At 41.6% G+C, this 14994-nt stretch overlaps 2 protein-coding genes across 6 annotated transcripts; one reads left to right on the top strand and one right to left on the bottom strand.

Moving 5' to 3' along the window:
• Nucleotides 1-704: 704 nt before the first annotated feature.
• wdr26a (WD repeat domain 26a) lies at nucleotides 705-9691 on the top strand. 4 transcript variants are annotated; one of them, XM_076971670.1, is made up of 14 exons: nucleotides 705-1415; nucleotides 1992-2091; nucleotides 2447-2503; nucleotides 2601-2737; nucleotides 3235-3332; nucleotides 3814-3970; nucleotides 4125-4263; nucleotides 4429-4569; nucleotides 4657-4776; nucleotides 4883-5028; nucleotides 5142-5220; nucleotides 5322-5451; nucleotides 5800-5994; nucleotides 6894-9691. In XM_076971670.1, exons 1-14 carry the CDS (start codon nucleotides 1132-1134, stop codon nucleotides 6932-6934), a joined length of 1824 nt encoding a protein of 607 aa, XP_076827785.1. In that variant the 5' UTR covers nucleotides 705-1131; the 3' UTR covers nucleotides 6935-9691. The 4 variants fall into 4 exon arrangements, with proteins under 4 accessions (XP_076827785.1, XP_076827787.1, XP_076827786.1 ...); XM_076971672.1 differs by having other exon boundaries at nucleotides 6704-9691; XM_076971671.1 differs by lacking the exon at nucleotides 6894-9691 and adding an exon at nucleotides 6176-6332.
• A 2292-nt stretch (nucleotides 9692-11983) lies between these two features.
• On the bottom strand, nucleotides 11984-14808 carry cnih4 (cornichon family member 4). 2 transcript variants are annotated; one of them, XM_076971673.1, is made up of 5 exons: nucleotides 14674-14808; nucleotides 14100-14168; nucleotides 13343-13455; nucleotides 13095-13235; nucleotides 11984-12212 (listed from the first exon to the last, which is right to left on the bottom strand). In XM_076971673.1, exons 1-5 carry the CDS (start codon nucleotides 14740-14742, stop codon nucleotides 12185-12187), a joined length of 420 nt encoding a protein of 139 aa, XP_076827788.1. In that variant the 5' UTR covers nucleotides 14743-14808; the 3' UTR covers nucleotides 11984-12184. The 2 variants fall into 2 exon arrangements, with proteins under 2 accessions (XP_076827788.1, XP_076827789.1); XM_076971674.1 differs by lacking the exon at nucleotides 14100-14168 and having other exon boundaries at nucleotides 14633-14754.
• Between the last annotated feature and the right edge of the window lie 186 nt (nucleotides 14809-14994).

Below are 14994 nucleotides of genomic sequence, written 5' to 3'. Positions count from 1 at the left end.
CAGTGTGTATAGACAATTAAAATAAATCACATGCATTATTTGTTTAAATAAGATAATTTCAAGGCCGAGATATTTCAATATATAAATGGTAACTGATAAACTGATCAAATGTTGTGTTATGTTAGTGCCTCTACGTGACATGTGACTGAACTTTTAACAGAGGCGGTGTAAAGGAATGACATACAATATACACTTACATTTTGTGTACAGAATTTGGCTACGACTTTTGACATGTCATGTTGAATATTTAGGATGTAAATTTTGAGGACAGTATTTTTCAAAAGATAATTTTTAGTCAAGCCAACGCAACATTAGAGTTCTATATTCTAATTAAGTGCTCAGTTAATCAGAACCATTAAAATACATTTCGCTGTTTGTGGGACATAAACACTGTTTTGTAGTACTTTCCTCGCTATAAATGCTGCTTAAAGCTGTATGTCTTTCTGCATGTTCCTACTATATAACATTATATAGTTGTGAACAGGCAAAAAAGGCAAGATACCGCCTCCGATGTGAGAAAAACAGTGACACTTAAAAAATAAAATAAAAACAAAACAAAGATAACAGCAAGCCGAAAAGTAAACCTTTTAAAACGATATTTTGATAAATTTGAAAACTCAAAATTCAACTTTCCTGGGGATCACTTGAACGCCGCATCTAAACTCAAGGTTGTTTAGGTCTTCCCTGTGACGTCATCGCGCAAGGACGTCCGTAATGGACTTGCAGCTGTTCTCTGACAAACAATAACAAGAGCAGCGCGCCTCTCACCCAGCGAAATAAAACTGCGAAAACTGTGGCGAGCCGTCCAACTTCCATTTTAACACCACCATCAGCACAAACTGAGACCGCGGGCGTCTTGTCACTGTCGTTTTTTTTTTTTTTTTTAGTCAGGTAACTCTGGCCTCCGCTTCCTCCTCCACCTCCGACTCGGATACCGGCGGAGCGTCGCCGCCGCCACCGCGGAAAAAACACCGAGCATCGGCGGCGGAGGGAGCAGGAGAGACCGGGGCTTCCGCCGAGCGTGTAGGCCTCTCTGCGGTGGTGTTGGGACCCTCTTCTCCCCCGAGCCCCCGCGTCGTTTCTACCATTTGCCGAAACCCTCACAAACTCACCGACATCAGCATTTATAACATGCAGGCCAACGGGGCAGGACAGGGACAAAATTCGGAGCTGTCCTGCCTAAATAGCGCCCAAAACGGAGAGTCGTCCGCCGCCGGAGGAGCGCACTCGAACGGGCTGTTATCCTCTACGAACAATGGGACCGGCGTCCCCACCGACAACGGCGTCCCGGCGGCGGGGAGTCCTGCCGTGTCCACCGAGACGGGCTCCAGCATGAAGAAGAAGAAGCGCCTGTCTCAGTCAGATGAAGATGTCATCCGTCTAATAGGGCAGCATTTACACGGGCTGGGGCTCGAGTAAGTCGTTCTTTAGAGTCATAATAAATAAAATAATAATAATATTTGATATGAATATGTCATGTCAGCACAGGAGAAACTGCCACTTTATTAGTGGCGATGTTCATGTGTTGACATTGGTCTTATGTGGGATGCAAAGCCCTCTAATGTGAAGTGACTACAGGAGGATGATCAACACACACAGGGAGGAGGACGCAGGGGCTCCATTTTGCAGAATGCAAAAAAAAGGCTGTCAGCAGCAGTATTTTATGTCCAGATGAGTCTGTGGAAAATACCAGTTTTTCAAGTACATGTAATTTTAGAAATTGTCACTCGTCTGTGTTATTTCTGTTCGTATATAACATAAGTCATGTTTAGAAATGTTAAAAATGGGTCCTTCAGGTTCACGTTTAAAATGGACAGTCTTTTAAATTTGCTTTGGTGCCTGTTTAGCAGAAATCAATATATTTATTACATTGTGTACCCATTGGTTTACGTACTGAACAATTTAGAGTTGTTATTAGGAACACGCTGCCTGTGGCATATTGATAACTTTGGAATCGGTGAATTCAACGTGCATGTTCCTGCCTTCTCTAGTCAAACAGTGGACTTACTGATGCAGGAGTCGGGTTGTAGACTTGAACATCCTGCTGCTACCAAGTTCCGCAACCACGTAATGGAGGGGGAGTGGGGCAAGGTACCGAGACCACATTCATCAACACCTTCCCCAGGCTGTGACCTGTGCCTGACGTCATTTTATATCACATTATACTTACCTTGGTTATGTTACATGGAAGAAAATACACATTTAACCGATGTACGGGATCTATTGTTTGTTGTGTTAGTTACAACGAAGTCATCCACAGTCAGGTGACTCTAGATATGCTGTGTGAACTTTGTCCTTTTTCAATTTTAGCGAGTGGGCTGGGGAGGCATAAGTCAGTTCCTTAGATAATTGTCCCACTTGGTGGTGGTGCGTGTTCAAAATCGCTGCACTGGGTATAACGTCCTTGTGAATGAACTGCATTAACTTCTCTCCCCTCTCCTGATAGGCTGAAAGTGATCTCAATGAGTTGAAAACATTGATGCATTCACCGAATGCTGTTGTGGTAAGTCAACACTATCCCCACAAGTGCTTGTATATATACAGGACTTCGTCTCACCCAGATGCCTGCTTGACGTATGCGCCTCTCTGTCTGTTTTTAGCGGATGAAGTTCTTACTATTGCAGCAAAAGTATCTGGAGTATTTGGAGGACGGGAAGGTTTTGGAGGCGTTGCATGTTCTGCGAGCGGAGCTGACCCCTCTGAAGTACGACACGGAGCGCATTCATGTGCTCAGCGGGTACAGTGCTACTGCTCACTCTAACTCACACCCAAGCCCTTTCATCTCTCTGGGACGGAGAGTGTGTATTTGTTCTGCGTTTGATGCCAGTTTGCTTATTCATGAGTCGATGTGTAATGGATTGCTGTTGTGTGTAAGTAATTAAAAAACAATTACCTCTACTACATCTACTACTAACGATGATGATGATGATGACAATAATAATAAATGAATTATACTGATGTCAATTCATTTTAGCAGAATTGAGAAATAACTTGCAACCCTAAAAACCATAACAATGAGATGCTAGTAATGTTTCTGTGGCCAGTTGTGAGATGTGCTGAACCAACAGGGTTAAAGAGGCTGCCAGACACATTGTTCTAATGCAGGGGATAAAACCCAAGAAACTAGACAGCTTTGATGCTTTGGTGGACACTCTCTCTTCTGGGATGGAGTGAACCTGCTGTAGATCACGTAGCGTTTGGTGATGCGGATGGTCTTGTTGGTCATGTACTCAGGTATCTGATGTGCAGTCATTCTGATGATCTCCGAGCCAAGGCTGAGTGGGAGGGTAAAGGGATGTCCTCTCGCTCCAAGCTGCTCGACAAACTCCAGAGTGAGTATAGTGCTCGCACGCTTCAGCAGACGTGTGTCCCTCACGTTTCCCCTCACGTGATGTGCGAGAGCAAAATACATATTACACTGTACGCATTGCATTTAAAACCTTACACCGAACTACCCAACAACCCAACCTTATTTTCATTCATTTTACTCCCTTCTCTCTTTCTTTCTTTTACCTTCTTATCTGTCTATCAGTGTCATGTAATTCCCCTTTGCCTCTCACATTCAGGGTTTGGATTGGTATCATTTTAATTCGGCCAACTCAGCAGATGAATTCAGGACATAAACTAACTGAGCTGCAGTAGTGAAATTGGTGAACTGAATTCAGTAAATCTGACGTGGCTGAACTGAAATGAAATATACCCTAACCCTGCTTATGATCTTTAATCAGCTTCATCTCCCCGCTCTCTCTGTTTTGGCAATCTGCCCCTCCCACTCCATCCTTTTCCATCTCTCTCTCTCTCCCGTTTGTGTAGCGTACCTGCCCCCTTCGGTGATGCTGCCCCCTCGCCGTCTGCACACACTGTTGCGTCAGGCGGTGGAGCTGCAGAGAGACCGCTGCTTGTACCACAACACCAAACTGGACAGCAGCCTGGAGTCTGTGTCTCTGCTGGTGGACCATGTGTGCAGCAGGTGAAATGTGCCGTTTTCATCCGACCTACACGTCACTTTAGATTCCAGTGATTCTTCTTCGTTAGCATTTTTATGGCTCCTGCTGTTAATTTGATGGACTCATGGAGGCTGTACAGACGGCCTCTCTAATAAACGCTCTCTCCGTTGTCTCCAGGAAACAATTCCCATGCTACACGCAGCAAATCTTGACGGAGCACTGCAATGAGGTCTGGTTCTGTAAATTCTCCAACGATGGCACCAAACTGGCCTCAGGGTCCAAAGACACTACAGTCATTGTCTGGCAGGTTGACCCAGTAAGTGCTTCTGTTTTTTTCCTGACAACAAAAATTAACTACAGGCAAAGTGTTATTTCAGTGACCAGTAATAAACTGATAGAGATACGAGGGCTTTATCAGACAGCGAGGAAAAGAGAAGGAAGTTTGGCTGTGGCTCTGACTAGTGTTGCTATGGCTTGCCAGGAGACACACCTGCTAAAGCAGCTGAAGACTATGGAAGGCCATGCTTACGGGGTGTCTTACCTGGCCTGGAGCCCAGACGATGCGTACCTGATAGCCTGCGGCCCTGACGATTGCTCAGAGCTCTGGCTGTGGAACGTTCAGGTGCAACCTGCCCTCACACAGACACCACTGATCTGTCCGGGTTCAGCTTTGTTTTGCCTGCACTAAACACCTATTGCTGTCTTTCAGACAGGGGAACTGAGGACAAAAATGAGTCAGTCCCACGAAGACAGCCTGACGAGTGTAGCATGGAACCCAGATGGCAAACGCTTTGTCACCGGGGGCCAGAGAGGCCAGTTTTACCAGTGTGTAGGTGTCTTCAGTATTCTAGGTGTTTCATGAATCACGCTAGCTAACTGAAAACTACAAAGTCTATTAATTATTGTGCACACTTTAATAATGTGCCAATGATCAGGATCTAGATGGAAACCTGTTGGACTCTTGGGAAGGAGTTCGTGTTCAGTGCCTGTGGTGCTTGAGTGACAGCAAAACCGTGTTGGCCTCAGACACGCACCAGCGTATCCGCGGATACAACTTTGAAGATCTGACTGACAGAAACATGTAAGTACATGGACATTACTGTAGACTCGGTCTGAACGGAATGGCTGTACCTGTACAGCCCGTCTAACTGGTAGTGTTGGAGTCTTTACCGCTGTCTTTTGGTTGTGTTCCAGTGTCCAGGAAGATCACCCTATAATGTCTTTTACTGTGTCAAAGAATGGCAGATTAGCGCTATTAAACGTTGCGACTCAGGTACTTGTTTTCTTTTGTAACGACTCATTCCAATGCGTGTCTGTCTTTTATATAGAGTTAAAAATACTAATATCTCACGGCTCCTCTCTTGTTGTGTGTAGGGAGTTCATCTGTGGGACCTACAGGACCGGGTACTGGTAAGAAAGTACCAGGGTGTGACGCAGGGCTTCTACACCATCCACTCCTGCTTTGGAGGCCATAACGAGGACTTCATCGCCAGTGGGAGTGAAGGTAAGAACACCTGATGAACTAAATGATTAAATAACTGTGACTTCTGTTTTGGGGCCTTGTTTCCCACTTGGTTACGCGAGGACGTTGAAATACCACCTGCAAATTCCATAAGCAAATTCTGCTTATAGTTGATTTATAGTGCATAACTCTTGTACTTTCTTGTCTTGTGTTAAGTTTATTTCCTCAGATATCAAGACTTTAACATTTTAAAAATATGAATCAGAATTAAATCTGAAAAAGATACACCACCATTTTACAGGACGCTGTAATGCGTGACTCATTATTCCCATCATGCCTCCTGGTCCAGTTGAATAGAGGGAGTGTTCATGTCCTGTTCTTTATCTGCAGACCATAAAGTGTACATCTGGCACAAGCGCAGTGAGCTGCCCATCGCTGAGCTGACGGGTCACACGCGCACTGTGAACTGTGTGAGCTGGAACCCTGTTTTGCCGGGCCTCATGGCCAGCGCCTCGGACGACGGCACTGTCAGGGTCTGGGGTCCTGCCCCTTTCAGCGACTCCCAAGATGCGGAGGGGTTAAGCGGTAAGAGCTCTGTTTGCGACTTGCAGCACCAAACTGTCTAAAGATCTGGACATTGTGAGAATAACGTAGTTTTAGTTTATCGGGGCAGTACCTGAGCGTCCTGCTGTGATGTAGCTGATGAAAGGCAGAGAACAAGACGTGCAGAATTAAACGAATGGGCTCCCCCTCTCCCCCTCTATAGAATGCTGTAGCATGGACAGTTGATATTGACTCTGAAGCTGAAGGCAAATGAATGACACACACTTTAAACACTGCAAGAAATTAAGGATGAATGAAGTAAAACAAACAAAACACACACACTTTCTGGAGGCGCCCCCCCCCCCCCCCCCCCCCCCCCCCCCCCCTAGCAATGGAGAGGCTGAGCTAACAAAAATGCTGGACCACTTGAATGAAACGTACCCAGCCGCTGACCTTTACCCTGCGACCACACACCTGCGTGGCATCCCTGTTTTGGTCGCAACACATGGCCTCACCAAGGAGGCTTACTGACCTCAGTGTGACTTCTGTCTCCGGCCCTCCACACTGCAGCCTCACAAACCAAATCAAAGCATTATTTATTACTTCTATTATTTATTGTTGTGAATCAGTCCAGGCATCTGGCTTGAGTTGTAGTGATGGTGTGTTCTGTTCCTCACAATATTAACTCTCTCTTTTTTTTATTTATATGATGATGATTATTTTAATTCGTTCTGTTGATATGATCTCCAAGGCCCCTCTCTGCGTCGATGAGTTTGCAGGGGCAGCAGGGGGTATGGAGATTTTGGAGGGGTCATAGAAGTTGGCTATCACACCCTTTACTGCATGACCTTTGACCTTTTCAGCTATCTGTGTGAATGTATGCCTGAAAAAAGTGTTTTCACCAGCAAAATGTAACAGTGTCATTTTTCTTCCTTGTTTAGAACTATGGAAGCAATTGACTGAATTTAGCGTCAATTTTTAAAAGTGGGATCGGACTCATTTTAGTTTGAGGAAAATCTTAAAAATGATCCCGGTTTTTTTTTTTTCCTCCATCAAAGATTGTGGTACTTTGTTTTCTAAAGTCGCCGTTTATAATTTGTGTATGACTGGTAAGCATGCAAGAGGAGGAACAGTGGGACAGGACTGGCACATTTATCTCCACATCATAGTTTACCATCAGTGAAGCTCAAATAGGCAGTTTAATGCTCTGTACTTGAATCTTCTAATCTGTTAGATCCAACAACGAGACTTAAGATTTCAGATTAGGCCCCAGTGGCCATTTTGACGCATCAGCATGTTTCTTGCCCTCTGTTATCCTCTTTGCTAGCACCACATAAGATCCTTGACCTTTGATATTTGAAGGTTTTGAGCACATGTAAATACCATGTTTAGTGCAAGAAATGCAAGGAATCGTTTCCCTTTGTATGTGGATAATATTGGTTATATCTGGATTATGTTATTGTAGTAAGCACAAAGGCAACGTATCTCCAGTGAATAAGTGGGCTGCTGACCTGTCGGAAGATAAGTTATCATATAGGGTAGAGTTTTGGTGGCTTTCTCAGTACTGTTGGACAAAGAAGAATAGAGTCTAAAGGTAACATAAATAAACTAGGTCATATCAAGCTTTCCAGTCCTTTTACATAGATATACACAGTACTCCTTGAAAGTTTGTGAACCACACCAACATGGTCATGAAATAACCTTATGAAATAAACATGCAAATCTCATTTTGTAAAGCAGACCTTCCAAATAAGGGACACAGAATAAAATGTTTTATTCAACAAAAGTAATTTCTCTCTCAAACAGAAATTCTGCCACGTACAAAATTATGTGAACACGTAGAAGCTTGTGCCACCTCCTTTTGCAGCCATTACTTCAACCAAACGTCGTCTGTAACCACAAACAAGTGTCTCACATCTGCTTTTTGGGATTTTTGGCCACTCCTCCTTGGAGAAGTCCACATGTTGAGAGGTTGAAGGGACATCTGTCCTGTACCACCTCCTTCAGAACTTGCCACAGCAGTTCTCTGGGATTGAGGTCCGGACTTTGATTGGGCCAATCCAGAGTGCAAATCTTTTCCCTTAAGCCATACCTTGATAGTTTTGCTGAAATTATTTGGGTCGTTGTCTTGTTACATAATCCATTTCCGTCCCAGTTTCAACTCCCCAAGATTCTAGTCAGGAATTTGATGATCGGTCTGGGAATTTATGGTTTCCTGGATAATATGGAGTCGTCCAGGTCCGGAAGCACAAAAGCAGACCCAGACCTTCACATCTCCACCACCATGCTTCACCGTAGGGACGAGGTTCTTTATATGCAGTTTTTACATTTCTCAATCTGGAGTCTCTTGGAGATGGTCTTGTAGCTTTCCCCAGACTGATCGGCTGCCACTACCTTCTTCCTGATATCCTCAGATGCTTCCTTTCCTCTTAGCATTGTTGATCTGTGTGCTTTACGCCTTGGCACGACAGTGATTTGGTTGGTTTGCTCTCCCTTTCAATCGGGTGTGGCTCAAATCTTTTCCCAAGGATGTCTCATTTGATTGGTCTGTTAATTGATCACTTGAACACTCACGTGTTCCACCTGAATCTTTTACCTAATTGACTTTCATTTACTTTTGAACATGCTCTGATTCCATGTTTCATGTCTGCTGGCAACTCAATTAATCTAAAAACAAGTAAATGGACTTGATGAACATAAACCTGACATTTCACGCCCAAAAACTGGTAATGATAAAATAAGAGAATCACTGGAAAAACAGAAAAATATAAACTACTCCATGTGTTCACAAACTTTCAAGCAGCACTGTATGTTTGAACTTTTTTTTTTTTACCCCCAAATCCATCATCTTATGTCAGAATGCTGTTGTCCTGTTTTTTTTTATAAATTTTCTTAGTCTTTGTGTTTTTATGCTTTCTCTTAAGATATTCATCACAAAGGTCAGATATTGATTTAGGATGTTTGTCTAAAATTCTATTGATCATTTGTTTTACTCATTACTTTTCCTTGAATTATTATATATAAAGTATTTCTTGGGAAGTGGCCTATTACCTTTTGTTTTCTATGTGACATTTTTACCCTTGCTTTTCATCTTGTTTGTACACACAGGGGTGATGTGCAAAACTGAGGCATTCAGAGTGTTGAGTCTGGCTACCGAGCCTAAGGAGCTTTGCCCATTATAATTTGCTTTGTAATATGTGCTATGTAAGTGTGTGTATTTTATGGCATGTATTATAAGGTTGGTCAAGCATATCATTTAGGCTGAGCGACCCCTGCCTCCCCTCTCCCTCCCCAAATGGTATCTTTTCCCACCTGCATCAGGTAAGCTCTTCTGTACAGGTTATCCCTACCCTCACCAGCCAAACCTGTTCTGTCACTGAGGAGTGACGCACAGGGAGACACATCTTAGCACCATTTAAAACACTGACGTCTCACCAGTGTTACATTCAATGTTCTGCTTATGCAAATTAGTTTTCTTTGGTGACTTCATATTTGGTTTAAAAGGCTTGATTTTGCTTTCCTGTGCTGTGAAAGCATGGCTTTGTGCCAGCTGAGTAACCACAGAGACCCAGGGTGGAGTTACCAGGCAAACACTCAGTTTGTTTTGCATCAGGTTCTGAAGGATCTGTTTTGCATTTAACTGTGTTAATATTCTAAGTGATTGTACTGTTATGTAATGTGTAGGAGAAGTCTTACGTATGCATATTTTCAATAAAGCGTTCAGGGTTTTAAAATAGCATTGAGAGTCAGTATGTTTTATTCAGCTATAGCTTTCTATTGGGACAATAATAAGGGCACAGTCTGAAGTGCTGTACATATACTTGAAAAATCAAACTGCACTGTTCTCTCATTGACATTTTATTGATGCATATCTGTAAAACTCAGTTGGATTCTCTTGTCTAACACACTTGTACATAAGTGTTACCCCATAAATGTATGATCAAAGAAAATTTACTCAATTATAAATTTAATTTTGCTTATTAGAACATGTAATGCTACGAGTCTGAATTAAAGGTTCTGTCACTGGTATTTCTCCTACAACATTATTGACAATTTGAAAACAAACAAAACTAATCTTAATTTCACCAAATACCAATTAAATATTGCTAATCCTACATGTAATCCAGTCTTTACATGTCCACACTATGGTTACAGGTGTGAAAAGCAGTATTTATAGCAGATATGTATCCAAGTGGGCAGAGGGGTGAAAAAAGGGCACGCACAGATTTATTTTCCTGTTTTTTATTTTTATATACATTGTGAAAAGAATCTCTGTTTAGGAAGAGGAGCACAGCAAATACTGTAAAATACCACTGAATACTATAAATATTTACTTTAACCATAAAATATAGATCTCCCACTAGATGTTAAATGTGATGTAATCCTCTTGCTTCAAACATATCCACCTTGACAATGACCATCTTAGTGAACTCTTTTTTTTAATGGAGTTTGGAGTTACTGTGAATAACCCTATATGCCACAAAAGGTATTAATCAGCATTAAAAGTGTACTGCTAATTTAGACTGTAGAAATAACTACCCTGCAAAATGGTAGTGCGCCGAAGCATTTTTAGGGCTAGGATGTATATATATATATATATATATAATATACTCTACCATCGTTTGCAATCAAAATATCTGCGTCTCACTTTCCTCCACTGACGAGAGGACTCCCTACATGTAACTGAATGAGTTTAAATCTGTGTAAGCAAAAGGAGGTCTGCATTAGCCAACATCTGTGTGACTCCTTCAACCCTTTGTAGACACTGTTTAAAACAAGTGAACACAGCGGCAATCAGGCATATGCCAGCAGTGGTGTGTGGGCATAGGTAGAGACTAACTTTACTGCACAGGCTGCCATAATCACATTTAAAACTCAATGCAAGACAAATATAGTTTACATCCATTTCAATGGCCCTTTGGCTAACTTCACCTGAATTGGATGCCTTTTTTCACCATTTCAAGCATATCGGTAGGTATATAGTGTTTGGAAAAGTTTGGACTCCACAGCTGTCTTTGCAAGGAAAAGCTCCACTCAGTCGTCATGGCTCATTACTTAACAACTCTCCTAAAACAAAATTACAACAATATGCTTACGTCTAAATCTGATGTGATACTTTGCATATTTCCAGCTGTATAGACAAACTTCTATTTCAAACCAATTCTTGATCATTTAGATTCAAACCCATGATCTAGATAACGTTAATGAGAATCAGATGCAACGCATGCAGAACTATTACCTGAAGACCAGACAACGAGAGCTGATCAGTCCCGTTTGTCTTGGACAGACCTGTGTGGACTGCCATTTAACACTAAAAAGCCATGCAGTTCTGTAAACCAACAGTTCCTCAGTTTATTACCCCTGAGCATTGTGTTTTTCATTCTAACTTTAAGATGCACCTTTTAAACAATACTACAGTGAAACAATGGCTCTTAAGCCAATAAATATAAGCTTGCCAAAGTATCTGACAATTGTTAAAATGAAAACCAGAAGGCACAGAGGTAATCATTGTAGTTTGCATTCCCAGCCAAACTGAAAACTTTGTAATAGTCCTTTAGAAAACAAGAATTATATTATTTATTTATATTAAACAAGATATTGTATTTGAACCATAAACAGATGTAGTATTGTAATTTAGAAAGTACAAATGTAGGACAAGCCTGTAATGTGGCATTCAGTATTGTACATCCCCTATCCAGAGTTACTCAAGTATTGATCAATAAAACATTGTATAAAAAGGTATTCTAGCAACTACTGATGATAGACAAACAAACATCCTGAAGACAGGTGAACAAGGGTCTTTGAGAGAAATTACAGCATAATTAAGACAAGTCTGTCACGACATGACATGCTCACAAGCTATAAGCCAATCAATCACTCTGATGAGTGCGATTGTCATGTTGGTTCAGTCCTGAGACGCAGTGCATGGCGGAACACTGCAGTGGCTTTAGAGCCACTTGAACAAATGGCTAAATAAAACAACTACACAGAGCTGGACGTCTTGGCAAATACGCAAGCAGCGGACACGTAGGATCAACTGTCTATCAATTTGATCCAGGGCAACTTTCAGGTTGCGTGTCTTGGGTTTTTTTTTTTCAGAACGGGGAAAGGTTATGCTGGGGAATTAAATGTCTGGTCGATGGTGCTTTCTTGATGCAGTTCAGGCTGTGACAGATGAGAGTATTGTCACAGCACAGAGCAGACAGTTTATGATTCTTACGTCTGCAGGACATCAATCATTGATCAATGCCAGGATCATGCTGAAAGTGAAACCAGAGAGTGTGAGTATGGTTGAAACCAGGCAAGGGGATAGATAGACAAAGGTTAAACAGGAGGCAGTTTGTGTAGAAACCCTAAACAGACCAAACTGGTTCCAGTTTCTGGCTAGGTACTGTCTAACGTTTAATCTGAAAAATAAACCATGTTCTTCTACAAGTTATTTAATCTATTTTATAGTGTCACATTGCCAAATTGTTTTTTTATTACCAATTCAGCTCTATTTACAAAGTTAGGTAATCTGTAAAATAATGTTAAGAATGCATTCAGATATAATAAACATTGCATGGAGTAAAACAAGATATTCTTCAAACATTCATCAGGCTATTAGGAACCCTTGTACCTACACTCACTATCCACATTTTCAGGTACACGTATCTTTTAGGTACCTACAATAAATTGTATAATTACACTGAAGCCTATCTTTTGCCATGCACAAGTCCTTAGCCACCTTCTACTAGGCATTAGTGGACAATTACTAACCAGATTTTACATGAATAGCAGACCACAATAAACACAGCATTAACACTGACATGACGGTGGCATGGTTGAGACTACCGAGCTGGTAGTGTTTGTGGGATTTTTATATACATACAAATTAAATAATATCACTACACTGTGGACCACTTCTCAAGCAGCCAGCCAAAAGTGATCCTGAAGTCACAGACTGACCACTAAACCTAAATAATGGACACTGATGATAGTGTTCATTTAAAAGTGGCTGGTGAATGAGTGCTTAGCTTCAGTTTCTTCTTCATACCTTTATTTACAATGTCTAAAAGCCACCTTAAGATTTTCATTTTATTTTCACTCACCATAATGAATTTGAAAGACCTTACATGCAAGACCCATGGTTTATATTTTACCTGTACAGGTAGATGAAGAAGCAAAGGAGGTGAAAACCCAGTTTGATCATGGCCTCCTTCATATGAGACTTCAACTGACCCCTATTATGGATCTCCGTTGGGTCAAATACTCCCATGTTACCCATAGGAACCTTTACATATCTTGTGAAAAAGAAAGCGAGAACAGATTTAGACATACAGCATCTTACAACATTCTGTTTATGAAACTTTTAAAAGGCATACTGATTATAGGGCTTAGAAATGCTCACCTGTAAACATTCCATGCAGCCACAGGTATATTGAGGAGGAAAATGAACCAGTGCATGGAGACTAGCATCAATACTGCGGCCAAAGCCTGGCCAACTAGTTCGGGAATGACCCACTACATACACAGAGAAATGATTAGTTCCATTTACACTTTATGCACAATCAAATTTAGAACAGCATTTACTGATGAAGGTAAACTCAAGACTCGATATAAAACTGCACATCTACAACGAGAACATCAAAGACAGAAGCATCCTACACAATTTGAATAAAGGTCTTATGCAATATCCCTATTTCTCAGTTTCTGGGATCCTATATCAAGCATAATTTGTGCATCAACAGGCAAATCTGAGATCAATAAGACCCAGATAATTACAGGGGCGCAGATGGCACTGGGGATGGGGGGGGGGGACATGTCCCCTCCAGATTTATATTGACCCCATCCGAAATCTAGCATCTACAATATAAATATATATGTTGTACAGCTTGGTTCCCCTCACTTCAGAATTTCCATCTGCGCCCATGGATAATTATACGAGGACTTGAATAATGTGATGAAAAATACAAAATGTGTCCTATTGACGAATTTAGCTGAAGCTAAACTGTTACAAGGGTTTGACACGAAAATAGCACGCTTTTGAATGTACACATTAAATGCAATCAGAGAAGACATCCTGGCGAAACATGTAAGACTGGACTAGTAACGGGTGCGTTTATCCTCTATATTCACATGTTACAGGCAACACAACCAACACGTACTTTGTTTAACTTTGAACAGCAAGCCCGGGCATTAATATAATCACACTCAAGATCCGACAGAGTGATTATCTGCATAAGGAGTTAAGGTTATTTCATGGCTAGAATTATTTACCACGGAAAACTGAAGCAAAATCAAACAGAAGACTAAAGTAACAGAACATGCGAGCAGCGTGGTTAACATCAACCTAGCCAACAGGTTCTACCATGTTCAGATTTAATTAACATATCATCAACATATCATTAACATAGCTAGGTCACTACACATTAAAGGCCCTCACTGATTAAAAAAAACACCTTAACTAGGTAACTGGCTACGTGTTTAAAGTCTTTGTTTCAAATCTGCAAGCGGATAAAGACAATAATTAACAGAAAGTAAAATAAGCGCGTCCATCATCTCGGTTGGTGTTTCCGTGATTGCGCGAGCTAACGAGCTAGCCACCTAGCTAATCAACTGAGGGCAAGCGGTGGTTAAACCGATTCAGAGCCGCGGCCTAGAATACCAAGGCAAAGGCAATATGGAAACAGAAGAGTACCGTTTGAGTCTACATTTAGATGACATACGAGGGAAGGATACAAAATACACAGACAAAAAAATGAGCGCGCAACAGTCGACAAGCGACAGAATAAACACCGCCGCTTCCATCTTCAAGTTCCTAGTCCATCGCGAGACCCGTCTGAGAACTGTTTCCGGTGTAAAGGCCGCGCTCGCGCCCGCGCTCGCGCCCGCGCTTCTGATTTATGTGGTTGTCACGCCTAAGTACCAGATTGAAATGAATTGAAAAATGTGATATACTCTTAACTAAGATATATTGACAATCTTGAGAAGGTGATATTTGAGCAAAGTTCAGTTCGACACCAACAGTTAAAAAATATTTTATTTCATTTAATAGTTCGT

The sequence above is a fragment of the Brachyhypopomus gauderio genome, chromosome 13 (genome assembly GCF_052324685.1).
Source record: "Brachyhypopomus gauderio isolate BG-103 chromosome 13, BGAUD_0.2, whole genome shotgun sequence".
Taxonomy (NCBI): domain Eukaryota; kingdom Metazoa; phylum Chordata; class Actinopteri; order Gymnotiformes; family Hypopomidae; genus Brachyhypopomus; species Brachyhypopomus gauderio.
Note: the sequence above shows the minus strand (reverse complement) of the source record. Positions and strands in the feature narration are given on the sequence as shown.